The sequence below is a fragment of the Cydia pomonella genome, chromosome 24 (genome assembly GCF_033807575.1).
Source record: "Cydia pomonella isolate Wapato2018A chromosome 24, ilCydPomo1, whole genome shotgun sequence".
Classification (NCBI taxonomy): Eukaryota; Metazoa; Arthropoda; class Insecta; order Lepidoptera; family Tortricidae; genus Cydia; species Cydia pomonella.
The window spans coordinates 12,739,364-12,767,060 of record NC_084726.1 but is presented as its reverse complement, the minus strand read 5'-3'; the positions used below and the strand labels follow the sequence as shown (position 1 = coordinate 12,767,060).

At 37.1% G+C, this 27,697-nt stretch overlaps 2 protein-coding genes and 1 non-coding gene across 4 annotated transcripts in view; 2 read left to right on the top strand and 1 right to left on the bottom strand.

Annotated features, from left to right (window-relative positions):
- Positions 1–9: 9 nt before the first annotated feature.
- On the top strand, positions 10–3,665 carry LOC133531149 (uncharacterized). Its single transcript, XM_061869279.1, has one exon. It carries the CDS (start codon positions 1,905–1,907, stop codon positions 3,264–3,266), a length of 1,362 nt encoding a protein of 453 aa, XP_061725263.1. The 5' UTR covers positions 10–1,904; the 3' UTR covers positions 3,267–3,665.
- Positions 3,666–4,584: 919 nt separating this feature from the next.
- LOC133531147 (GATA zinc finger domain-containing protein 4-like) overlaps positions 4,585–27,697 on the bottom strand; it is a 94,428-nt gene continuing 71,315 nt past the window's right edge. The window contains exons 2-6 of one of the 2 annotated variants that reach the window (XM_061869276.1): positions 20,311–20,447; positions 12,470–12,623; positions 7,095–7,199; positions 6,041–6,115; positions 4,585–5,707 (exon numbers count right to left, since the gene is read on the bottom strand). In XM_061869276.1, coding sequence (XP_061725260.1) covers positions 4,649–5,707; positions 6,041–6,115; positions 7,095–7,199; positions 12,470–12,623; positions 20,311–20,447 — 1,530 coding nt within the window. In that variant the 3' untranslated portion in view covers positions 4,585–4,648. Of the gene's footprint in view, positions 5,708–6,040; positions 6,116–7,094; positions 7,200–12,469; positions 13,026–20,310; positions 20,448–27,697 lie in introns of those variants that run through there. The other variant, XM_061869274.1, reaches the window with a different exon arrangement.
- On the top strand, positions 23,781–23,852 carry Trnaq-cug (transfer RNA glutamine (anticodon CUG)). Its single transcript has one exon. It is a non-coding gene; the product is annotated as a tRNA-Gln (tRNA).

Genomic DNA, 27,697 nt, shown 5'->3' with positions numbered 1-27,697 from the left:
GTCAAAAAATTCTAAAACACAGTATCTATGGAAAATATTTAAAATTATGATCAAGTTTTCAGTTTTTAAGCAATGAGTAATTAAATTAATTATAATAATAATATCCCCATCGCCCACTGGTTTTCCAGTGCAATCAGTCAACGCAGGGCAGCTTGTGGCGAGCTGTTGGGGAGTAGCGACCCCACGTACCCGAGTACTCCTGGGGAGTTCTGTTACCCGTAGGAAGGTGGGTTGGACAGGATTCTCTACCTCTGGCTTGTCTTAGTTGGCCGTCCAGAGTGGAGTCGTTAGAGCTATACGCTCCATGGTGGAAGTGAAAATTTGCATAAGACGCGACTTGGCACAGTGGCTGTTAACAGCCACTGGGTAGAAAGCGGTGTACACCTCTCGACACCCTGAGCCTTCACACCGGTGTTGCCCTTGAGCGATCTTTGATGTCGCTTTTTTGTGGGGGCCCATTTTGTGGAGGCAAGTCACCGTCTGCCGGAAATAAGATTGTATACCATTTTATTAGGCAGGCGTCCAGTTTTTTATCACATAGCCTAGTACTTAGTCCATCGCTCTCACCCAATAACCCAGTTCATTTTAGATTCCATCAACTTCCAATAGTCTCTTACACCCTGGCGGGTGCTGTCTCTGCGTGCGTCCCATGACACGGGCAAGGACAGCATCCGCTCGGTGTACCCCTTACATTTCATTAAAGTGTCAAACCCTTTTGACACTTTAATGAAATTTAATCTTTATGCAGGATGGCTAAAATTAGGTACATTCCCGTTAGGGCTATGTAAATGAGTTTTTTTTTTTGTAATAGTTAGCAAAAAGCAGACGGACCAGCTGATGCAAAACAGTTACTCGTATCATTGCCCAAGGACATTTATAAGCAACGTTACCACCTAGTTTTTACCAGTGGCGGTGGATTTTTTCTCCACCTTTTACCACTTAATTTTGAACCATCACAATATTTTGGTGGTAACTCCTGGGGTTTCTTCCCAGTAGTCACCACTGGTAAAAACTTGGTGGTAACTACTGGGTATTACCACATTAGAGGAGTCACTTTAAAATATTAAAAATTGTTCTTAATTACTTTTGAGTCTCGATCGACGAATTATAAGTCGGCCAATAGAAACACACACGTTGCAAGGGGCAAAAACTGTTCAAAATTGAACATAATAACCAGATACTCACCGATTATACATCCCAAATCTAACACGTAGCTATAAAAACAATAAAAAAACCTTACATTTCATTAAAGTGTCAAAAGGGCCTCTACGTGTTGGCTTCGGCTCCGCGCACGCCTCCCAAAGGTCCGGAACACCATTGTTCCGTGATGGGAAAGACATAATAATATAATAAATAATAAATAAATAACTTTTTATTGTACATAAAAGAAGAGTTACATGATAACACAGTACACAAGAAGTTTGTACAAACATGTCAGTATTCAGTAGTCAAACTATTGACCCCTAAACTAGGTAAAAAACCTGTGCCTTAGGGGCTAGAGTTCGTCCAAAATCGATGTCGAAATAATGTTTTTAGGTCGTGTAACAGCAAAAAGTTAACATAAGACTAATTATTAGCTATATACAGTTACAAAAACAGTACCAAATTAAGAAATAAACTTTAAATTAAATATTTAGCTAGTTGCCTTTGCCTAAGAAATTATAGTGAGGAGATTTTCAGTCTCACTGTATGTTAATTTTTTAATATCATATTTAGTAAGGAAAATGTATAGGTACCCAAAACATTTACAATCGAGATTTCATTAAGTAAGACTGCTTGGAGGTACGAGTACATACTGATGTTGTTACTGGCCACTTGAAAATGAAGTGCTTTAGAAAGACAGATAATGACAATTGCAATTAATTCCTTTCGCCTGAACATTATTACAATCGAGATATTTCACAATGGAGAACAATATAGATTTGATTTTTATAAATAATCAAAAAGGTCGCCCAGCTCTTGTGTACGATGGGCACAAATATAATTTCGGTTACACCAACAAAAATAACACTAGTATGTGGCGATGCATCAATCGCCCAGAATGCAATGCATCGGTCACATTGAATTCTCATAAAGATGCAGTGCTCCGCGAAAGTGCACATATTTGCAATTCTCACCATAATGAGAACATTAGGGATGTTGTGATGGATTCGTGCAAAAAAGCTGTGTGTGAACGAATGTCACCTGTAAAACAAATATTTGAGGAAGCTGTGACGGAAATTGTCGAGACTGATCAGAGTTTTGTTATGTGTTCATACAAAGAAAAAAGGAGTGCTTTATACAGAGCGAGGAAGAAATTCTTAGGGCAGCACAAAACTGATTTTTTAAATTTACGGGATGTTAAAATTCCTGAAATGCTTAAAAAAGATTTCTTAGCAATCGAAGACGGAACAGAAGAGAAAATATTAATCTTTGCAACACCTACGGGCAGACTGTATATAAACAATGCCGATGGTAACCATCAATACTTTGGAGATGGTAACTTCAAAAGGAAACCTAAACCTTTTAAACAACTATTCTCCATACATGTTGATCTTGTTAAAAATGGAAGATCGAGTAATGTGGTGCCAATTATTTTCGCTCTGCTTCCTAACAAGACGCAAGACACTTACTATCGACTATTTACACTATTAAGAGATGAATTGAACTTGGAAATCAGAAATTTTAAATGTGATTTCGAAGTTGCTATTATAAATGCATGCAAGGCTGTTTTTCCGAATGTCCGTTTAACAGGCTGTTACTTCCATTTTTCTCGTGCTGTAAGGAAGAACGCCAGAAAGTTCAAGGCTAACACAACAGCAGAAAGCCGCGAGATTATTGAGATGTGTGCGAATTTGTCTCTACTACCAGAAACAGAGATTAACAATTGCTGGCTCAACATAATTGAAATCGCACCAGGAACCGATGAAATGGAATTGTTTATAGGCTACATGCAGAGACAGTGGATAAGGTTAGGTCCATCAATGTTGAGTTGTGCTCAAGACAAACACCGGACGGATAACCCGATTGAAGGTTGGCATAACCGCCTTAACCACCGTATGCCTTACAAACCAACTTTGATTCGGTTTGTACACAGGTTGAGAGTAGAGGCAAGATATCAAAACACAAGAATAATTAATTCGCTATTCTCGACCATGACTAGAAAACGGAAAGATATTCTTTTTGACAATCAATATCGCTTTCACCTGAAAGATTTAAACGACGGATTTATAACTGCAGTAGAGTTCTTGAAAAATATGTGTGCAGTAAGACAACGTTTTCATTAAATATTAAACAGTAGCAGTATAGTGGGTATAATTATTAAAGGATGCATTCATAAAAGCTACTCGTAATTAGGTATTTATTTTTTTAAAGCCGGAACCATAGAACAGTGTCATTTCCATTATTATAAGAACGCAGTATGACTTCTTCAGCTTGGCAATATGATTTTTAATGCCCAGGAGCCCTACTACAAGAACCAATAAGTATGCAAACGACACTGTTCTAAGGTGCCTGCTATATTTTAGCAAAGAAGTGTTCTGTTATGTTGTTGTACTTGTTGTTGATTTTAATTTGTGACACGTATTTAAGTAAAAATACAATTACAAAGGAAACGAATGTAACTTTTAGATGTAAGTTTAAATTCTTGTAAGTTTATTTATTTCAATAAACATTTTTGTCAATTTTTTTCTTTTAAATTACACTATCGGTGAAAACCGGCAAAGTGCGAGTCTGACTCGTGTTCTATTTTTTTTTTTACTTATCTTACAATAGTATCCTCCCTTTTCAAAATACGGGTTGGTTTTGTTGGTTGTTCACAAACATTAATAAATCAACAATTACGCAATTATTTTCTTTATTTTTAACTCAGTATTTTTCGATGGATACCTTTATTTTAGGTAACCGGTCTATTGCAGTTTTATTCGGGTACCGTTACGGATAACTATTCAATTGATACCTTTATTTTAGGTTACCGGCTTTTGAGGTTTTTCAGTCCCTGATTTCCCATAGTTAAATTTGATAATATAGTTGAAATTGTATGCTTGTAAAGTTTTGTGGTATAGGTTTTCGTTTACAAAAGCATAGTAGTTATAAATTGCTAAACCAATTCTGATAAAGTGAACTAATTATTTACATAATATTGTCTTCGGTTACCGCGATAGTTTCTCATGAAATAAAACTATGGAAACGGATTATAATTATACGCGATATAATCCGTTTCCATAGTTTTATTTCATAATTATTTACATTTATAAATACGTAACACTAAAAATACTGCGTGGTTAAAATTTTAGGTATTATGAGAAAGTGTCATTATGATGTTTGGGCAAGTTTGAATTTTGGTAATTATGAATCTTATGCATTTTCACTTTCAGTCTTAATAATAATTCGGTATTTGAAGTTATTGTTCATTTTACCAACTATACATTTTGAATATCGGATGTAATGTGTAAATGTTATTATGACATTTGATTGTATTGAAAACAAGTCAATTTGGGAATTTAGGCTTTTTGGAACTAAAACAATTTGGGATTTAGTCAAATGGGTAAAATGACATTATGACATTTGGCTGTAACAAACCGGAATCGTTAAAAGACCGAGTCCTCCATTTATGAAACACCTTTTAATGCATTTAATCTTACTAAATTAATTTGAAATAATAATTTAGTTATACAGTATAACTTAAATACTTATTAATCTTATCAATAAAAGTATTAGTCAGAACTGGTTTTGCTCCTGAGAAGTCGATATTTTTCTTCAAATTCACAATAGAAGCGATCGTAGACGCCAAAAAACTTTTAGGCGTTGTCACTACTGGACTCACGTATTTTGGAACAGGCGTAACAGGTATAAAACTTGGACCTATACTACTTCTAATATTTGTGTACAAATTAGGTTTTGATGTACCTATGATAACTACTCGTTCTGTGGTTGCGTCAAAGTATGGACTAGGTGTTGTCGAAGGTACGCTAATTTCAATTGGTATTTTCGAGTATAAATACTCATTATTTGACGGTGATTTAAACGGCTTCTTTTGAATGAAAAGTGGTCTCAATTCTTCATATGAAGGTACAACTGTAGATGCTGTACTGTAAGTCTTTTTAGGTACAAATTTGGGATTTTTAGGTCCAGAAAAAGCGGTGAATTTGCTCTTATGAGGATCGAAGTTATTATACTTATCTTCATATTCTAATGAATAATCATTGCCATAGTAGTCTTTAGATTGTTGATCATTATATTGGTAATCCTCTTTAGATGAATGATCTTCTGTCACTGGTTTTGTATCGACATTATAATTATTATCTACATCATTAACTCTTTTAACAGAGTCTTTATAATCATAACGAGCATTATAATCTACATTGTTAATATAATTATCAATATTATTCCTGTCGTAATTATTTTGATTCTCATAATTTATTTGATTGCTCGTATCAAAATCATTTTTATTAGCATAATGTCTCTGATTGCTTGCATAGTTCTGTTTATGCTCACGATTGTTATAATTTCTATAATCACTAATTCCAGAAGGTTTCTCATCATCATATCTGACATCAGCCTTGTACCCGTTCTCATCAGCTGTGTACGAGACGATCTGCATGCGACCGTCGGGAAGTCGAACCCGGTATTCTCCGTTGGTGGCTGAACCGCTACTGTGTTGGGAATGGGAGAAGTCATCGCCGGTTTTCTGATCTCGTACTATATAGGAGAACGCGTAGTTTTGAGCCTGGAAGCGATGAAATCATTATTTATATAGAATAAGATGGTTACTTCGCCCAGCGGATAAGCATTGCTATCCAGAGGGGCAATGCAGCCAGCCTTCTGGGCACCCTGCCAAGCGGTCTCGATCTGGGACAATTTTTTTATTTATAAGTTTTTAATTTAAGTTATTAATTGTTTTTCCACCCATTTGTGTTTATTATAATTAAAATAATGATTGATGGTTAAGTGAAGAATTCTTATTTTTTATTGAATAGTATTCATCAAGTCCATCTTGAATTGATTTGTTTTATTTTAATTCCAACGTTTTGACAAGTAGGTTATAAGCTCTGAAACTTACTTGATTATAATCATTGTTGTCATCATCGTTCACGTTATTGCTTTCGTATTGTCTTGGGTAGTCCGGTTCCTTGATCTAGAAATTATCATTTAAAATATTATTATCTTTACTTTTTTACTTAATACTTACAATAACACTACTCAAAGTTAAATACTAAAAGTTGTTACAAGCTTTTATTTTATTTGACATGTTCGTATAATGTAACTCCATGTAACTCCTCTGGAGTTGCAGGTGTACATAGGCTACGGAGACTGCTTACCATCAGGTAGGCCGTATGCTTGTTTGCCACCGACGTAGTATAAAAAAATGTAACTAACTTCTTTTTTTCAAATCTTGCAAACCATTTTTCGACGACTTCCTGATATCCGATTGAGTTGAAATTTTGCGTATGGCCTCCCTCAAATCTATGATGATTTTGCTAATGTCAATTGTCGTTGTTCAGTAGTAACTTTTAAGTGTGCTCGTAGAGCATGACGTTGTTCGGTAGTTGCTTTTAGTAAAGAGATAGCTGGACTTTAAAAGCCACGATGGATTGCCGGCTGTTGATTAAAACATGGTTAAACGCGTTTCAAGATTAGTTTTTCATTAGCTGCACACTTCCACGATAGTTCACTGCATAATAAGCTGTCAATATTACACTTTAAACAACATTATTGAGCAAAACACAGAAAAAAAATTCTCGAGACGTCTTCGCCATCTTGAATCTCAACGACAACCCTCCGCTTATGGAAGGAACGGAATCTTCTTAGGCAGAACTGTTGCAAAAGTGTCCAGCTGTCAGCTATAAATAATAGTTCCAATCTCTCCAGAGTAGCGCTAGAGTAGCTGAGAACCTCGGCGTTATTGACGGAATGAAGTGCGCTGTCTATGATTAGATTATTTTCTCAAGTATTCTAGGTATTGTAGCGCCACCTATTTATGGTTTTTTGTCGGACACTTTTGGTATATGGAGATTCTGTTCCTTGCCTCTATCTTCCATAACTCCGCTGCTGATATCTGTCACTTTCCTTGATATGTTTGTTTGCATTTAAATCCTTAGTTTTAGGGATTTTACCTTATAATTACTGTTGTGAGTAGGTATTTTCTGCAGCTGCCGTAGATTCTTGTTGGCGTGATCTGATATCGCCCTGTAGATGGGCGGCAGAGTGGGTTGCTCTTGCTGAAAAAAAAAAAAAAAAAAATCTTAATTTAAGTGCGATATTGTAAAAATGTGAGAAAATCATTTCAGATTAAGTTAAAGTATGTTTCTAAATTAAAATATGGTGAAATTTGATACAGTCTTCCAAATACTTAACAAAAACAACAATGAAAATTGTGTGTTTTTTTTACACAAGTCGTCCTAGTCCCTAACTAAGCAAATCTTGTATTATGGGTACTAGGCGACTATATACATACGTATATAGATAAATACATACTTATATAGGTACATAGAAAACACCCATGACTCGGGAACAAATATCTGTGTTCATCACACAAATAAATGAACTTGCCGGGATTGGAACCATGGCCTTCATAGGCAAGGATACTATACCCACTAGGCCAGACCGGTCATCGAATAGTCGGTAGCGAATTATATGCATTCATACTCACAATAACCTAATAATATTTGACGACCGGTTTGGCCTAGTGGATAGTGACCCTGCCTACGAAGCTGATGGTCCCGGGTTCAAATCCTGGTAAGGGCATTTATTTGTGTGATGAGCATGGATATTTATTCCTGAGTCATGGGTGTTTTCTATGTATTTAAGTATTTTATAAATATCTATATATTATATATATATCGTTGTCTATTGAGCTTACTGTGGGACTTAGTCAATTTGTGTAATAATGTCCTATAATATTTATTTATTTATTATTTATTTAATAAGAATTATGAAACCCTCGGGGCTCGAGGCAAATTTCAAACACCTCATGCAAATTAAAAGTGAAGTATATCACGTACAGTCACGTCTGAAAATATCGGTACAAAAAATGTGCCAAAAATATATATACACTACCTTAATATATGTATAGGCAATAAAGTCGTGTATACATATTTTGCCGCTTTTTTCGTATCGATATTTTCATACGTGACCGTACTCGTCCATACAAGAAGAGAAAACGTTTTTCCACTTCTAAATATCTTCCATTCTCCATGACTTTTGGTATGTTGTTAACACAATGAAAAACTAGGTTTATATAATTTTCCTTTTTTTTAATTAAAAAAAAGCAAAACCCTTTTCTCCAAAAATGTAATTTCATAGAAAAATTACCATTATTTCGTAAGGGTCGCAAAGCTATTCTATCCTTCCGCTACTTATACTTACTTAGAGTCAGACCAAGATAAGTTGGCAGCGATTTTCACAGCCCAGTGTGGAAGTTTTAGTTAACGTCACAATTTCATAATAAATAAATAAATATAAATAAAATATATTTATTTCGAAGATCAGGCTTCGTAGTTGTTAGTATTATGTGAAAACAAAACAAACAAACTTAAAACTAAAGGTTAGTGTTATAGGCACATTTCACATTGCTTAATTAATCCCTCAATATGGGCTAGTTGCTACCCCTTTAATTTGCCCAATCCAATGAGCGAGAATTGGGCTATCATATTTGTTAGCAATAGTCATAAAAGTTATTTGAAGTTTAAATTAACACTTGCACTGTCTATCGCTGCTAACTTATCTTGGTCTGACTCTAGTACTTTTATATCCAAATAAATAAACATAAACATATAACATAAGCATAATATCTCACGTATCTTAGCCCGGTTCCCAGGCACAGAAAAACGTGTGTTTTACGGAACAATGCTTGTGATGTGGGCCGTTCATGGTGACTTGCTGCTTAGCAAGAGACTGTGTCGGGCCATAAGAGGAGCGGAAAGAGAATTCGGGGTTCTAGGATGAAGTTCAAGTTAGGATGATATCATTACGTCAAAAAGTATGTAGGTTTTGGACCCGGGTATGTCCTTAAACTACGTCTAAAATAGAGGTATGGGCATTGTAAATGTCATCTCGCTTTGTGTGGAAGGGCACAGCACAGCGGATGTCATTCCAGGTCTAGAGCAGAGCCCAACTGGGGACTAACCCTATTCATAGTGCTGTGTTCCTGCTGGTGAGTAAGGTTGCCAGAGCTCAGAGAGGAGCGGCGTGTTAGGGTCAGCAACGCTCATGTCACTCTTCTGGAGTTACAGGCGGACATAGGCTACGGTGACTGTTTACCATCAAGCGGATCGTTTCTTTATTATATAGGAGGCTAACGAACATACGAGTCGCATGAAAGCAAACAATTACCGTTGCCCGTGGACACCTGCCACACCAGTAGGCGTAGCACATGATTGGCGCGAGAGTATCTCGCGGCGAGATAGACTACCCGTCTATTTCTAACTATGTTAATTAAAGAGAACGGGTAGTCTATTTCGCCGCGAGATACTCTCGCGCCAATCATGTGCTAGCCCGGCAGAGCGGTTGCAAGTGCGTTAAAGATAAAGATATTTTATTATTCAACTAGGCATATTACAATGTGCTTATGAATGTCAAATGAAGCTACACCGGCTCTAACCCTACACCTCTGACTCCTATATGGGAACTTCAGTACACCCTTATGATAGAGAGGGTGCAAAAATCATTCGTACGCTTCCTTTTCCGTAAACTCTATGGATACTATCCAAATCTTTACCCTACTCTTCATGAACAAGGAATGGTAAACTATACTTCACTTGAGTGCAGAATGAATATGTCCCTTATACTCGTAAAGTTCCTACGTGTCCAAACTATGTACAGTCAGCGTCAAATACTTTGTAGCAGTCAAAGTAGCCAAATAGTTCGGTACACCATACTAAATATATGGTGTACCGAACTATTTGGCTACTTTGGTTGCTACAAAGTATCTGACGCTGACTGTACTAACCCTTCCTTTTTGTCTCTCATTTCACATAAATTGCATCCTAACACTGGCATAGAATTCCGTCTCCGTCGACAAATATATGCTATCCCGGCGGCACCAACTCATGCTTTATCTAACTCTCCACTACACCATGCCTTAACTCTTCTCAACTGGACAGCGACAGCAGATATATTTTACAGCACTGAATCGCAATTTCTTAGCGATTAGCAGCCGTTACTTGGACTCTATCACGACTTCAAGTTCCATCCACTAGTGATATGGTTACCACTGCTCTAGATATAAATTACTTTATGTTTATATCCTCCAGTACAATTAACATGTATTGTTAGAGTTTATTTCAGCAATAAATCTCTTCTTCTTCCTCGCCTTGTCCCGGCATTTTGCCACGGCTCATGGGAGCCTGGGGTCCGCTTGAGAACGAATCCCAAGATTTGGCATAGGCACTAGTTTTTACGAAAGCGACTGCCATCTGACCTTCCAACCCAGAGCGTAAACTAGGCATTGTTGGGATTAGTCCGGTTTCCTCACGATGTTTTCCTTCACCGAAAAGCGACTGTTAAATATCAAATGATATTTTCGTACATAAGTTCCGAAAAACTCATTGGTGCGAGCCGGGGTTTGAAGCCGCGACCTCCCGATTGAAAGTCGGACGTCATATCCACACGGCCACCACCGCGTTTACTTAATATAATAAAACGTTACTAAAGCACTTTAAAGATTTTGAGTGAAAGAAGGTTAGCAAAGAGAGTGTATAAGGGAGAAGTAGAAGAGGGAGCTGGAAGGGGTAGACCTCGGCGGACTTTCTCTGATCAAATCGGGGAAATCCTGAAGAAAGACTAGGTCAAGAGCACCCTAAACCGGCGAGCGTGTATGAGGAATGTTATGAAAGTGAAGGAAGCGAAAGAGGTATGTCAGGATCGTAGTAAGTGGAAATCCGTGGTCTCTGCCTACCCCTCCGGGAATGAGGCGCAAGTCGCACGCTCTTACAGCTAGGCCACCAGCGCTTTATTTCAGAAATAAATAATAAAATAAAATAAAACTTGTTTAACTTGACGCAGCTTTAGCGGCCCAACCCAAGGAACGTTTCGTGTGTATTTTCCATCTGCTCAATGATTGATCGCCGCGCATTGTACGCACCTGCTTGTATTAGCACCATTGTTTGTAATTACAAATGCTATCGATCAAGCGCTGAAGGTTACATTTGTAGCGAATTAGTATTACTTCAGTTTCATTTATCACATACATAGTACATGACTTAACTGTAGTGCAATAGGCTATTTTTTTTAAATATATTTATAAATGTTCGTATAGCTTCGATAGCCAACTTGGTATTTTTATTTCCCGAAAATAATATCGCTCTATGCCTATGCAAAGAAAAATTGTTTGAAAAAACGATAAAGGTATGCGCCAAAAAGGCGGGTGTCTCTAGTGACGTCATAATAGCAGTGCAGTGCAAAGGTTCTGGCGTGTACAAAGGCCCCAACGCTCAGGGGCCCAATATCGAGCATGCAAGGCCTGTGCACATTGGGATGCAGATATAAGTATATTTTTTATTAACTCAAGAATACTACTTTGCTGAACTTCCTAAAAGGATTAGAGAGATCACCGGTGACCGCAGAGCTGGCAGCTTCCTCGCTCAAAGAATTGGTCTTGCGATACAGCGAAGAAATGCTGCTAGCATCTACGGCACCATGCCGCAGGGGGATAGTTTTATTTTATTTTAAGACTAGTTTTATTTATTTTTAGATCTAGGTTTTAAGTTTTATAGTTTAGTTTTTACTAATTGTTAATTGTGAAATATAAAATAAAATAATGTATATTTGTAACTTTGCTGATTCGTGAAATAAGTGTTTTCAATTTCGATCTTAGTAATGTACAGTAGCAAAAAAGTTTTTGGTAGGTAGTATGTTTTTTAGTATGTATTTTTTTTGTGTGTTCCTTTTTATGTCTGTTTTTTTGTCTGTTTTCTGTTTCGTTGACGTATGTGCCGCCACTAAGGTCCCCACTGAAAACTAGCGCCACGGATTGCCGCGGCATTATGCTGAGTGGGGATCCTATTTTAGCGTCCAATGTTTTTCTTTCTCTGTATGTTCTTCTTTTTCCAAATGTAATGTGTTGTAAATAAATAAATAAAAAATAAATATTATAGGACATTATTACACAAATTGACTAAGTCCCACAGTAAGCTCAATAAGGCTTGTGTTGAGGGTACTTAGACAACGATATAATATATAAATATTTATAAATACTTAAATAGATAGAAAACACCCATGACTCAGGAACAAATATTCATGCTCATCACACGAATAAATGCCCTTACCAGGATTTGAACTCGGGACCATCAGCTTCGTAGGCAGGGTCACTACCCACTAGGCCAAACCGGTCGTCAATGTTGTGGCGTTAAATAAATGTATTTTCTTTCTCTCTTTCTTCTTTCAAGTATCTGGACTCTGGAGATGTTACGGTCTGGCGTCCTGCGTCTGGTATGATTTCCGCAAAGTAACGCCTGATTGATTTCCTATTAATTATAAATTTTTTTCTTACCTCATAATCATACTGGTAGTGCACCCGGCTCTGCTCGGCTACAGAGTTGTTAAGCTCAGTCCTGGCTATAGATTCGGTGAGAGGCCGTGACGTCACAATTAGAGGTGGTCGCGGCGGTGGAGGAGCGTCGTTGGGGAAGACGATTGGGCCTTGTCTGTGGAAGAATTGTACAGTTAGAAGGTTGTCTAGGAGAGATTGCTTAGCGATAAAACCATCTGAAGGCTTATGAATATCGAAAATCGAACTCTGAAATGGAAGAGTGAAAGAGAGACACCCTCTTTGTTTATCAAGGTGTCCGCTAGCTGGCGCGGGTGTACGGAGCGCGGGGGCACGCACCATACCGTATACCAATTTTCAACTTCGGTTTAGCGATTTAAGCTGGAAAAGGTAACAGACAGACAGACACATTTACTAGAGTCAGACCAAGCTAAGTTGGCAACGATTTTGATAGCTCAGCCTGTGCAAGTGTTAAGTAAACGTCATAATTTCATAGATTTGATATTTAAAATAACACTTGCGCTCAAATATCAAACATTTATTCAGCAATGAGGCCAAATTATTACAAATTACAGTTACAAATATGGAATCGATGAAATAATAGATAATTTATTAGAGACGTATACTGTCTCTAAATGTCAAATTGTATATAAGTCTCTAAGTAATAATAACAATTCAGCCTATATACGTCCCACTGCTGGGCACAGGCCTCCTCTCATGCGCGAGAGGGCTCGGGCTATAGTCCCCACGCTAGCCCAATGCGGATTGGGGACTTCACATACAATGCACCTTTGAATTTCTTCGCAGATGTATGCAGGTTTCCTCACGATGTTTTCCTTCACCGAAAAACTAGTGGTAAATATCAAATGATATTTCGTACATAAGTTCCGAAAAACTCATTGGTACGAGCCAGGATTTGAACCCGCGACCTCCGGATTGAAAGTCGGACGTCATATCCATTCGGCCACCACCGCTTCTCAGTCTCTAAGTGTCAGAGATAAAATATAAAAAAACAATCATTAAGTTATCCTTAGAGATGTAGAGGGTCTCCAAGGCTTGAATTCTTATATAAAACAGACAGGAAATTAAACCAGACAAGAACCGAATGAAGTGTCTCACGTTAATGCCACTCAAAAGTAAAGTTACATACTTATAACATAATATGTAGCCCGTGTAAGCTTAAACAGACCGGTCTCCACAAACAGCACCCGTTCACGAGTATGACGTGTATCTCAGCCATCGCCTCCCTCAACCTTCATTCGGGAAAGTGGCGACCCGATCAACGACGCCACCGTAAGTAAAGACTTAAGCGAGCATAATATGCTCAAGCTGCCGGGCTGTATTAATATAAATATAAAAACCGGTCAAGAGCATGTCGGCCCATGCTCAGAGTAGGGTTCCGTAGTTACTCTTCCGTCACAATAAGCTAAACTGGAGCTTAAAGTATGGTAGATTGTTAACCAAGGGATGAACTGTGGGTGTACGTGTTTTTACTATGAAGGCTTTTTGCGATAACTCAAAAACAGCTGAACTCATCATATCCGCTAAAGTTTTCATTTAATGTCTTTCTTAAGCTTTACTTTCAAGATTTTTTCATATTTTTTGGACCTATGGTTCAAAAATTAGAGGGGGGGACACATTTTTTTTTCTTTCGGAGCAATTATCTCCGAATATATTCACTTTATCAAGAAATGTTTGTTGAAGACCCTTATTAGTTTTGAAAGACCTTTCAAACGATATCCCACACTGTAGGGTTGAAGCAAAAAAAAGTTTTCACCCCCACTTTACGTGTAGGGGAGGTACCCTAAAAATAAATAAATTTTTAGATTTTATTGTACGACTTTATAGGCTTATTGATATATATATCCATGCCAAATTTCAGCTTTCTAGCACTAACGACCACGGAGCAAAGCCTCGGACAGACAGACAGACAGACGGACATGGCGAAACTATAAGGGACGTAGGAAATTATAGTTGACTACGGAACCCTAAAAAAAATTGAGATACCACATTTGTGCTTATCCGAGCTATCAAAATTGCTGCCAATTTATCTTGGTCTGACTCTATCGCTTTATAATACGTATTATAGTAGAGATAGTAAGAATGGATATACGCTGTATTCGGGTTAGTATCGTTTCGTCTAAAAAGCAGCTGGTCTATGTAGCATCTGGTCTAAAAAGCAGCTCGTCTATATTGCATCTGGTCTAAAAAGCAGGTGGTCTAAAAATCAAATCGTCTAAATAACAGCTCGTCTATGTAGCATCTGGTCTAAAAAGCAGCTCGTCTACGTAGCATGTTGTCTAAAAAACAGCTCGTCTATGTAGCATCTGGTCTAAAAAGCAGCTCGTCTATGTAGCAACTGGTCTAAATAGCCACTGTTCTAAAAGTACCTCCTCCTGCTCAGCCTATATACCTACGTCCCACTGCTGGGCAAGTGGGCACAGGCCTCCTCTCATGCATGAGAGGGTTTGGGCAATAGTCCCCACGCTTGCCCAGAGCGGATTGGGGACTTCACATACACCTTTGAATTTCTTCGCAGAAGTATGCAGGTTTCCTCACGATGTTTTCCTTCACCGAAAAGCAACTGGTAAGTATCAATGATATTTCGTACATAAGCTCCGAAAAGTTAGAAACTAGGTTTGAACCCGAGGCCTCCGGATTGAAAGTCTAGCGTACTACTGCCACGCCACTAGTGCTCGACAAAAAGTACATTTTATAATTACTAAGTGTTTTAAAACGCTGATGATGTAATTAGCAAGCAGTCTTAAAGTAACCAAGTCCACTCTGTATCCAATAAATCAATCTGTTTGCAATTCATATTGAAACTCCTTTACATCGGAAACATACTGGCCACTTTAGACTACATACTGATTCCGTATTTGATTAGATTAATGACAACTACATTCTATTATGTGCTGTTTTCCTGCGATAATGCAATATTATTTTATGGTTATGTGAAATAGTTAACATAAATTATGAATCCCGGACCGAGTAGTGGAGAGCATACACAGCAGGAACTGGTATTTATAGAGAGCCAGAGAGGAGGTAAATCGCTATTACATGACGGCTATAGATACAATTTGAATAAAACTAATAAAGACAGCACTACACTATGGCGTTGCGTAAACCGTGCCGACTGTAGTGCATCTATAAAATTAGGCCCGCAGCGAAACAATGTGAGGACACCCCCAACTCCACATTCCTGCCGAAGAAACAAATTTAGAAATGAAGTAGATTTGATAATTGATTCCTGTAAAAAAGAAGTATGTAAGAATTATGCCCCCGTTAAACAGATTTTTGAAGAACAAATAACTAAATTGAATTTACATGAAAAGTCAAAAAGAAAAATAATAGAAATGGATATGTATGTGTCGAAAAAAGATACACTAAATAGAAAACGAAGAAAATTTCTAAATTTACAAAAAACCAACCCCCTAAATTTAAATGACGTCGAAGTACCTGAAATTTTGGCCACAGACTTTTTGGTATGGTGTGATGGAGACAATAATGACAAAATATTAGTATTTTGTACCAAAAAAAGTCAAAATACAATAAAAAACATTAAGGGCAAACAGTTTTTGGGAGACTCCACCTTCAAAAGAGTTCCCAAACCCTTCAAACAACTTTTCACGTTACAATTGGATATTGGAAGTAACGAAAACCATACGAATATTGTTCCAGTTGTCTATGCCCTCCTCCCTGACAAAACAAAAAGAACATATATCAGATTGTTTGAGGCACTTAAAAGAGAATTATCGCTTGACATAGACTTTTTCAAATGTGACTACGAAGTAGGCCAATACAAAGCGTTCAGAATGGTATTCCCTCAAGCTAAGTTGACTGGATGCTACTTCCATTTTAACAAAAATGTATGGGATAAGGGTGAAGAAATGAATCTCACATCAACAAAGGAAGGACGCCACGCTGTCAGATTGACCGCGAATTTACCATTGATTCCCACCGCTTGTATAGCCGACGCTTGGATTAATATTATACAAATAACACCTGATACGGACGAAATGCGGGATTTCCATTGGTATGTAAACAAGCAATGGCTTTCATTACCCATGATAAGCTGTGCCAAGGAAAGACATCGCACGACGAACAGTGTCGAAGCTTGGCATAGAAGATTGAATAGTCGAGTGGCCCGAAAGCCCACATTTGTTTATTTCTTGCAAAAAATACGCGAAGAATCCAAAATCCAAGACATTAAACTGTGTAAAAACATTTTCAACGTCAACAACAGAAAAAAGGTTGATATAAAATTCGACACTGAATATACTAAGCTGTTGACTGCGTTGGAGGAGGGTTTGATTACGCCATTTGACTTTCTGGAGAAGGTTACAGAAGTGAAAAAGTATTTAAAAATATACAAACGATAGGAACGGGATAGGTGATGCAAGAATATGAGAAATGCCACATTAGGAGCAAGAAAGTTTTTAGTTTAATAAGAAGCATTCTTTAGTTTAAAAAACGCATTTTCTCTTTGATAACAAGCATTTTAGTCCAATAGTTTAATTAAGAATAAAATGTTATTTTCACCTACAGCCTGGCGTATTATTCTTATTTACCTTACTACAGTCGCCATCAGTCGCAAATACTTCTGAGCAGCGTTAACCCATTCATTGCCGACGCTTCATATTTTTAATCATCACAGTGCCGCCTCCTTCCACGCGACGACGCGAATTCGCGTCCTCGGTATCACGTTTAGGCATAGACAGGACGCGAATTCGCGTCTTCGGCACTGAATGGGTTAACGCTGCAACCGGGCGACGATGTATATAATATATATTGACGAACACAAACACAGAAAACATCCATGACTCAGGTACAAATATCTGTGATACTTACACAAATATATACCCTCACCGGGATTCGAACCCGGGATCTCCGCTTAGCAGGCAGAGTCACTACCAACTAAGCTACGCAGGCCGTCAAAGTTATTTCTAAGTTTCAACTTACGCACTAAAAAAACACTTTTCATATTAAAATCAGTAGGTATTATTTATTATACACCGTGGCCCTGAGGAACCCAAAAGATTTTAACAGCGTACTTCAGATGATATTGATATTACTATTAATTAATGCCTTTATTGATAATAAATATGTACACTGTACAGCAAACTAACTACTTAAATCTAGAAATATTAACTAGCTTAAATCTAGAAAATTAAATAAAAACTTTAATTAATGTTATATCCAATTAAGTATTTTAACAAAATATTGTTTAGAACCAAACTAATTAATAAAGCTAAGCATGTCCATGTGAACAAATCATTAGATGAATGAAAGAAAGACAATACTATCCCTAGGCGAGAAACACGTCCCAATAAGCGGTTTCTGTAGCCTGTGGACGCCTGTGACGTCAGAAACACAATTTAGACAAAATGCATTGTAGACTACTTGCATTAAAGACGAATAGCGTTTTAGACAAGTTGCGTCTTAGACGAGAGGTATTTTTAGACCAGTTGCTTCTTAGGCGAAAAGCATTTTAGACCAGTTGCCATGGGCGTTTTAGACAAATTGGTTTTTAGACCACCTGTTTTTTAGACCAGATGCAATATAGACGAGCTGCTTTTTAGACCAGATGCTACATAGACCAGCTGCTTTTTAGACGAAACGATACTAACCCCTGTATTCCTAGTAAATGGTAAAGTTAAGCCCTGGTTTAACTTAAACTATGTAGCCTTTGTCTAAGTTCGCCCGAGGCTAACCCAAGTTTACCAGTATTGTATTCTGTTACTGTGTACCCAGTGTTTAATTGTGGCAAATTCAGCTCTATTGCCATCGCAGAAGAGGCTATTACATTTATTGTTTATGAGACGAATTGCTTAAAAATGGTTATTTATTGTAGGAAATGAATGCTAAAACTTGAACATAACTAACTAATATAGAAAAACATTTTATCACCACACCAACTGGTAAAAGTTGTTCAAAAACGAATGAGAAAGTTACATTTTATCCACATGTGGGGTAAAGTAATCCGATGCAAATTTTGAGTTGTTACCCTTATGTTAGCTGGTAGAATTAACTTTTAAATGATGGTTTTGAATGATCATTTTTTATTACGTTTATTTGGATTTGGTTTGATTTTTTTGGTATTTCATAGTTAGTATTTCCTCGCGTTGGTGTGGTGAAAAATGTTTTTTCATTCGGAGGCAAAGTTTGTTTTAACCCTCGTGTCTTGAAATCCTCGCAGCGCTCAAGATTCTTTCGCTTGCTCGGGTATCAATATTTGCACGAGCGGTTAAACAACAAATAAATTACTATTTCACCACACGAGTTCGGCTAAGGGCTCTCTTTGTTCTTCAAATACTGACAAGAAAGTTGCATTGTATCCACAAGTGTGGCAAAGTAAATCTAATGCTGAGTTGATTCTTCATGTTGGCTGGTGGCAAAGATACATTGATTAAGATGTGTAAAATCTAAGACAATATCGTGCTTTGAATTTGACAGGTAAACGAGATGGCGCTGTACAGCTCCATACATTTTGCGGTAGCTCCGACTGGCAAGTTGACGTTTGACAATTCAGGCAGGTTTTTTTCTAGGATTACCTCTCTATTACAATCAATTCACTTTGCTGGTGGGATTAACTTTTAAGTAATGTTTTGAATGATAAATATTAAACAGCGTTCGTTTGGATTTTTATGCAATGAAAAATGTTGTGTTTCACTCGGTAGAAAAGTTTAACTCTCGTGTCTTGAAACCCTCGCAACGCGCAAGGTTCCACATTTCGAACCACTTGCTACGCTACAGATCGGATTGTTGAGTGGGCTGTTAAATGTAGGCGGTCCTAATGCAAGATAAATCCTATTTTTATATCTGCTAAAAACTCTGTAGAAATGGATTACCGTTTGTATTAAAAGTTACAAGCTAAAATAATAAAAAATAATAAAAGTTAAAAGCATTCTATCCGCTTTCTACAGATATACAAATTACTATTACCCGTGACGCAAATATATAACAATAACACTTGCTCTACATAAGATCGCAATTTTGAAACGATAAAGTCAGATTTTACGCTGTCACTAACATTAACCTCCTTTTTGCAGTCGGATGTAACAGTTTATATCTTAAATGGATATTTGCAGTTATCGTGGTAATATTTGCGATATGGTAATTTAGAATAATAAGTGTTTTGTCCATTATGTACAGTTTTAAAGGGTGAACCAAAAAATTTTAGGCATATTTTTAACGATGTTTGTATGTATGTTTGTCCGCGATTATCTCGCGTTTGGCTGAACAGATTTGATGCGGTTTTCAGAATAGTGTTTGTTACGTCCTGGAGAAGGTTTTAGTATACATGGATAGTTTGAAAATTGAACCTGTTATTGGTATATTGTCAAATTTTATTTGCTGATACCGATTTGGGCGAAATTTTGTGTCTATATTTCAACGGGTTTTACAACTAACTACTAAATTAATAACTAACTTTTTATCTTTTTTTTCAACACACGAAAATTTTGATTTTGAAAGATATAGCTTGGTTACTCCATATAAAATGTGCGTATTATTCCATTGCATCCCAAATAGGTCACCTAGCCGGTATTATAGAAGCCCGACATACCTCTAAATGACTTACGCAGCGGCTTACGTGAGCAAATAACTCGCGAACGCGGAGCGGCGCGGCGCGGCGAGGTGCGGCGCGGGTGAATCAATCCTTTGATACCTATGGAAGTGTCGTACGTCGATCTCGTTGCGAACGCGAATGCCGTGGGCCGCCGCGCCGCACCGCGCCGCGCCGCTTCGCGTTCGCGAGTTATTCGCTCACGCAAGCCGCTGCGTTAGATGGAACGTCTAATTTGGATGTACGAGTAAGCTTGCTTTTACACAAAATAACTTACTTCGTAGGCTTGACCTCCTTAAGGTACTGTTCATAAGGGTGATAATTGAAATGCCTGGGTCCAAGCAGGCTCGATGGCGTGGAAACCTCGGCAGCTACTCTGGACAGCAGAGCGAGGAGCAGAAAACGGGACATTGTCTGAAAAAAAAAAGTTTTTTGTTTTACTAGGGTGCAAAGTTGCCCGCATTTAATTTACGAAGAATATATTAAATAATATTAAATAAATATTATAGGACATTATTACACAAATTGACTAAGTCCCACAGTAAGCTCAATAAGGCTTGTGTTGAGGGTACATAGACAACGATATATATAATATATAAATATTTACAAATACTTAAATACATAGAAAACACCCATGACTCAGGAACAAATATCCATGCTCATCACACAAACAAATGCCCTTACCAGGATTTAAACCCGGGACCATCAGCTTCGTAGGCAGGGTCACTACCCACTAGGCCAAACCGGTGTAATAATGTCCTATAATATTTATTTATTAATTAAAGTAATACTTTTTACCACCAGTTTTACTTTTCCGCGTAAAAATACCACTGAATACCTGAGGGCCTACCGCGAACCGCGGTCGACGTGTTGCCTCCCTGTCACACTTACGTACGAGTTTTCAAGTGCGACAGAGAAGCAACACATCGAACGTGGATCGCGGTAGACCCTCAGTTCCTCTACAGTATTAAAACAACAATACCGGTAGATTTTCAATACTCAATCAAAAACGCCGGTGCGATGGCGTCCGATAAAAATTAAAATTCTTTATATCTTGATTGCATCTATTGTCTAGTGCTCCAACACTGCCGACAGATCGCTTGTCCGCTAGATGGCTCATGTAAAATGGGTCGATCACGGCATATACTTAGTATAAGGTCCCAGACAACCTGTCTGGCCTTGTGGGTAGTGACCCTGCCTATGAAGCCGATGGTCCCAGGTCAAATCCTGGTAAGGGCATTTATTCGTGTGATGAGCATGGATATTTGTTCCTGAGTCATGGGTGTTTTCTATGTATTTAAGTATTTATAAATATTTATATATTATATATATCGTTATCTAAGTACCTGCAACACAAGCCTTATTGTGCTTACTGTGGGACTTAGTCAATTTGTGTAATAATGTCCTATAATATTTATTATTATTATTTATTTATTATTTATAGACAAAAATTATGTGATTGAAAATTCTGTTTGGCAATCATAAAGCTCTAATATGCTAACGGACATGTTAGCATCAATATTCAGAAACAAACAAGTCGGTCATCAAAATGAAATAAGGTGCTACGAAAAGTGAAATTATGTCGAAAACCACGAAACTTTTACTTAAACTATATAAAAATTTTCTAGACCAGCTTAAAGTGCTGTCAATAATTAGAAGGTCGTACATTATTTACTGGATATCCTGTATGTAAATAACTTGTAGTTCTTAATTTTCCCGTGTTGAATTCACTTTCAAATCTCTTTAATGCCTACTTGTTTAATGGTAGAGAATGCCTCCAAGCACGAAATTGAACATTTGTAGGTACCTATATTTGAACACTACTGTTAACTACATACTTAACTTATGTAAGCCCAATAAGCGACAATAGATTAGGTAGTAAGTCTTCCAATACACTTCATAATATTGGAGGTTGTAAATGTGTATGCTGGCACTTATTAATCCTATTAAAACACACATGTTGACATATATTTTAATTTGTAGGTATATTAACGGTTTGTTTATATTTTTTACATCTACACACATAGTAACTTGAAATAGTAGTAGTGTTGGTTGACTGGTAGAGAATGCCTTAAGGCATTAAGTCCGCCATCTGTACCTTCATGTATTATGCAATAAAGATTAAATAAATAATTGCAATTGTTTAGCACGTACACTAGTGTTTTAACTACCAAAGTAACTGCTAAATAACCAAGTTTTTTTAATACATAATGCGGAGTGTGTCGGAGTTAGTCTATGTACCTCTTGCTCGTTCTATTGTCTCTTGGGAAATGGCGGATTTGCGTGACCCATTTTTTGTAGTCTATGGATTTGGGGTCAAACATTATGGCTGTTGCCTTTTGTGTAGGTAACTAAGATACCTATAGTTACGAGAGCTCACACACACATGGAGTAGGCATTGACGAGAATAATACAGTACCCCTAGTGTAAATTTGATCGACATCATAACGTGACGAACGCGTTTGCGTTAAGTCTCATTTTGTATAGGATTTTGAGTTTCCAAAACGTCCCGCTTGGCGCGCTCTTTCTAAATCCAATACAAAATGAGACTAAACGCAAACGCGTACGTCACGTTTCGAAATCGAATTTATTTACACTAGGGGTACTGGCTGTTTATTTACGCACCTGCAATAATTTACGAGTTGAATATATAGATCATATTGAGCAACTTTTACTATGGAACCCATCCCGAAATCGCAAAAAATTACTGTCCTATACGAGTACAAAATGTAATGTCAGGGACAAAATTTATGAAACGACCAATTTTTTTTCGCGATTTCGGGGGTCTCATAGTAAAAGTTGCTATATATTCACCCCGTACATTATTATGGGGGACTAAATAAACATCCTGTAGAGTTCTTCCCTTCAATTATCCAATAAGTACATAATATTGCCTATGAAGTAGAAGGTCCAGGTAAGGGCATTTATTTGTGTGTTATCACGAATAAGAAAAAAAAAATGCCTCAATTAATCAACAAAAAATTATGCTCGAATAGATGGTGATATACCTTTGGCCTATACTCGAGTAGATGGCGACACCGTTTGATATTTAACACAAATCAGTGAAAGAAAGTGGGTCACATATGTCATTCTAAGTTTTAGTCCTGTGTCGATAGATGGCAGTAAATTTAGTTAACTACAAAATTTACTTTGACAATACGCCTCTATAGTCAATTCTTTTTGATGTTATCTATGTGTCTATGTATTAACTATGTATTTATGTATATAGGTTGGTAGGTAGGTAGGCGGGTTGACGACCGGTCTGGCCTAGTGGGTAGTGAACCTGATTATGAAGCCGATAGTCCTGTGTTCGAACCCCGGTAAGGGCATTTATTTGTGTGATGAACACCGATATTTGTTCCTGAGACATGGGTGTTTTCTATGTATTTATTTCTATTTAACCCTTTAGTACGTAGCGGCAACATATTTGCCATCATACTTAAAACAAAAACGCATCTCTACTCTAAGAATTACGGTTTGATATCGAATGACTGAAAGGGAATGTCAAATGGTTAAAGGGTTAAATATGTATATCGACGCCTAGTACCTACCCATGGTACAAGCTTTGCTTAGTTTGGGGCTAGGTTGATTTCTGTAAGATTGTCTCCAAAAATATATATATTTTTATTGTTGAAGTGAAACTTCTTATGCGACTTCCAACAAGGTTGCGTTAAACGTTTAACGCTATAATCGGTAACATAAAATGGTAAGAGTTTGTGATGAGTAAATTCGTCGATTAGCACAGCCGGTTCCATGGTGTAATGGTTAGCACTCTGGACTCTGAATCCAGCGATCCGAGTTCAAATCTCGGTGGAAACTGACTTTTTCTTTTTATATTTTCTATTATTTAGGAATTTTAGAGTATATATATTTAAATATATTTATTATTAAATCTATTTTATAAATCTTAATTTAAAACAAAAATTGTGCGTGAAATCCCTCTGTATTTTAATTTATAATATTCAGTAGGTACTAGATGACCCGGTGGACTTCGTATCACTTACCTCTTAATATAAACCATATGTATTTTAGAGTATTATTGTCATCTCCACATTACGATGGCTGAGATACACGTCATACTCGTGAACGGGTGCTGTTTGTGGAGACCGGTCTGTTTAAGCTTACACGGGGTACAGGTTATGTTATAAGTATGTAACTTTACTTTTGAGTGACATTAACGTGAGACACTTCATTCGGTTCTTGTCTGTTTTAATTTTTTTGTCTTTTAATTATTTATATAAGAATTCAAGCCTTGGCGACCCTCTATATCTCTAAGGATAATTTAATATATATTTTTATATTTTATCTCTGACACTTAGAAACTTATACATCTCTAAAGAATTTTAGTATTTTATGGTTTTATTTTTTTATCATAGTTTTTTTTTGTGTAATTTGACATTTAGAGACAGTATACATCTCTAATAAAGTATTTATTATTTCATAGATTCGATATTTGTAATTGTTTTTTTTTTTTAATTTATTGTTTGTAAAAATGGACATGTAAAAGTGCCCCTGTGGCCTATTTGCTGAATAAATGTTTGATATTTGATACGAAGTTTCACTTCTTCCGCGCGGAGGGACTCCACGCACAATTTTTTTATAGGTAAGTATGTATGTGTATATCGTCCCCTAGTACCCATAGTACAAGCTTTGCCTAGTTTATTACTGCTCTGTTACGTTTCTTGTTGAATTGTCACTTTTCATAATGACAGATCGTATCCATTACAATCCCAAATCAAATTCCTATTTGTTATTACAATCAGAATACGCCTCCAATACCCCTAGTGTAAATTTATTCGATAACGTGATGCGACGTTCGCATTTGCGTCAAGTCTCATTTTGTGTGGGATTTTGAGTTTCCAAAACGTCCCGCTTGGCGCGCTGTTTCTAAATCCCATACAAAATGAGACTTAACGCAAACGCGTATGTGTCACGCTAGAGAATAAACTTACACTAGGGGTTCTGTTATTTTTAATTCACCTTTCTCTGTAAGTCAGGTAAGTAGCTATACCTAGCTAATGTATATAAAAGTTTAAATAGTTAGACAAGCCTTTGCGAGTTGCTTCGAATAACTCCGCCGAAGTTAAAAGTTACCTAACATTGTACTGAACAAGCTGCTGCTATAGGAGTTTTGTTTATCTGTTTTATTCTAGATAAACATTTAAACACTAATAGCTCTGTGAGCTTTTTTAGCGTGCTATGGGCATTTAATGGGGTGGGATGAATGCCATATAGGCAAAAGAATGTTAGGGATGAATGTTGATGAACGGAGAGCGGATGGTAGACGCAAAAAACAATGGATGGACTGTATGAAAGAGGATATGAGAAAAAAAGGAGTGAGTGCTGAGGTGACGAAAGATAGAGGAGAATGGAAGAGAAGAACATGTTGTGCCGACCCCACATAACGTGGGATAAGGGCAGGAGGAAGAAGAGAGCTGTCTGAGCTGTAGGTAAAATACAAAAACCGTACAATTATTGAACCAGTCCGCGTAGCCAATATGGCAATCGTTAACGCTCCGTAGTGTAGTCATCTCTCTCTATCACTCTCCTATATTAGTGCGACAGTAACAGTTGGGTTCGTTCGCTACGGAGCGTTCACGATTGACATGTTGGCTACGCCGGGTGCTCACAAAAAATAACGATAATCGGTTGAGAAATGCAAGCTTTAGAGAAAAGCCCAAAAGATGTGCAGAAACCATCGAGCAACACAGGTAAGGGAGACGGCATTCATACTATTTTCCCTCTGCCAAAGTACTGGCACAACTGTGCCTGTGGCGGTGCATGTTGTGACTCGTCCGGACACAAAAAGAGATCGAGGTGTGCAAGATTTGTCTTTGACGTGTGTCATTTTCTATGTATTTGTGTCGTCATTACAGATTGGATTTTGTATGTAGTGATTGAGAAGTGCGACTGTATGCACGTTTCGCCCCGCAAAAAATGGCAGAAAGATTTGTACGGTAAGATATCGCTTAGGCTTCTCCTTTCCGACGTGTCGGAAGCCGGTGTTGCTCGAAGGCAGAGACCTTCGCTCTCTCTCGATATTTTTTTTAAAATAGGTAATCCCTTTAAAGTCTTAAAATATTTCCTCTTTTTACAAGCTTTTATTTAATTTGCCCTGTGAGTATGTAAGTTAGTGTGGGTCAAATCTTGCAAGCTAAATTTGACCCATTTCCTGATTTCCGATTGAGCTGAAAATTTGCATACATATGTAAGTCGGATGACAATGCAATATTATGATGACAGGGAGCTGGTCTGATGATGGACGCAGGTGGCCATGGAAACTCTGTGATAAAACAACGCAAACGAATTGTGTTTGGGGTTTTTTGGATTTGTCTCGATGAGTATTAGTTGCCTGTGGAAAGAAACAAGCTTTTCAAAAAAAAATATGCCAAAAATATTTAATTTTGCAACAGTGGTTTAATAAATATGAAAATATTTTCTAAGTAAGGTATTTATTATCACTTAGACAATGCTGGTCTGTGTTGTGTAAGTAGTTATTTATCAAATTGCTAAAGTGACCCGTGTCAAAACAAAGGTCAAATGTTCTATCCAGGCTAACACCATAAACTAAGCCCATAGCTCATAGATGACTTGTCTGCCACACATAGACTCCGTTTTATAAAGCGTTGAGTCAGACCAAGATACCTAGGCGGCGATTTTTTATTTATTTTTTATTGGAGAAACATTAAAAGTATGAGACAGGATAATATGTTACATTATTAGGTACATATATTATTGAGATGAATAGTTACTTCCGTACATGCTCTCACTAAAACATACTCAAAATAAACGGACTTAACTAAAAGGTATGTTTACCAAGTGTTGTAGACCATGCATATATATATTATAATTTAGGTACTAAAACTTAAATGGAGAAGAAAATAAAAACTACCAAAAAGTCTCTCTCTAACGCAAGTTTTACGTATAATATACGTAAAACTTGCGTTAGAGAGAGACTTTTTATGTTTCATCTAGTAAGCAAATAATCTGTGACCTAGCCCGAGGTCCGCCCTTTATAAGGTCCGTCAGTGAAATGTCAGATCTAATATCAGTAATACTATAGGTAAAAAACTTAAGTAAGTCACCTGTTGTATGTAGTTGTGACGTGTTCGAATAGACATTTGTTTTGTTTGTGTGTGTCTTTTAAACATGTATTGACTATTCGAACACGTCACAACTACATACAACAGGTGACTTACTTAAGTTTTTTACCTATACCCATGTTTATTGTTTACATTCTTATATTACCTATACCAAAGATAATTTGAAATAGAGGTGTATTGTCAAAGAAAATTTTGTAGCCACAGTAAATTTACTGCCATCTTTAGACAAATGGCGTTCTTAAATTTACTGTGGCTACAAAGTTTTCTTTGACAATCCACCTCTATTTCAAATTGTTTTGCCTATACATAGACACGTATTTATAGATAGGCTGTTTTATTTTCTTCTCAATAGAAATTTGGAAATTCCACAAAAAATATTCAAAGCGAAAGCTGTTTTTATGGTTTACGCATTAACGTCTGAAGCGATTGACATTTTTCTTATAGGTACAGTCACGTCTGAAAATATCAATACGAAAAAAGTGCCAAAAATATGTACACACGTCTTTATTGCCCCATACATTAAGGTAGTGCAAAGTAGTGTAGAGTAGACTGCACCGGAGC

Excerpts from the sequence above, each read along its gene's own strand:
- LOC133531149 (XM_061869279.1), top strand. The coding sequence starts at position 1,905 with ATGGAGAACAATATAGATTTGATTTTTATAAATAATCAAAAAGGTCGC.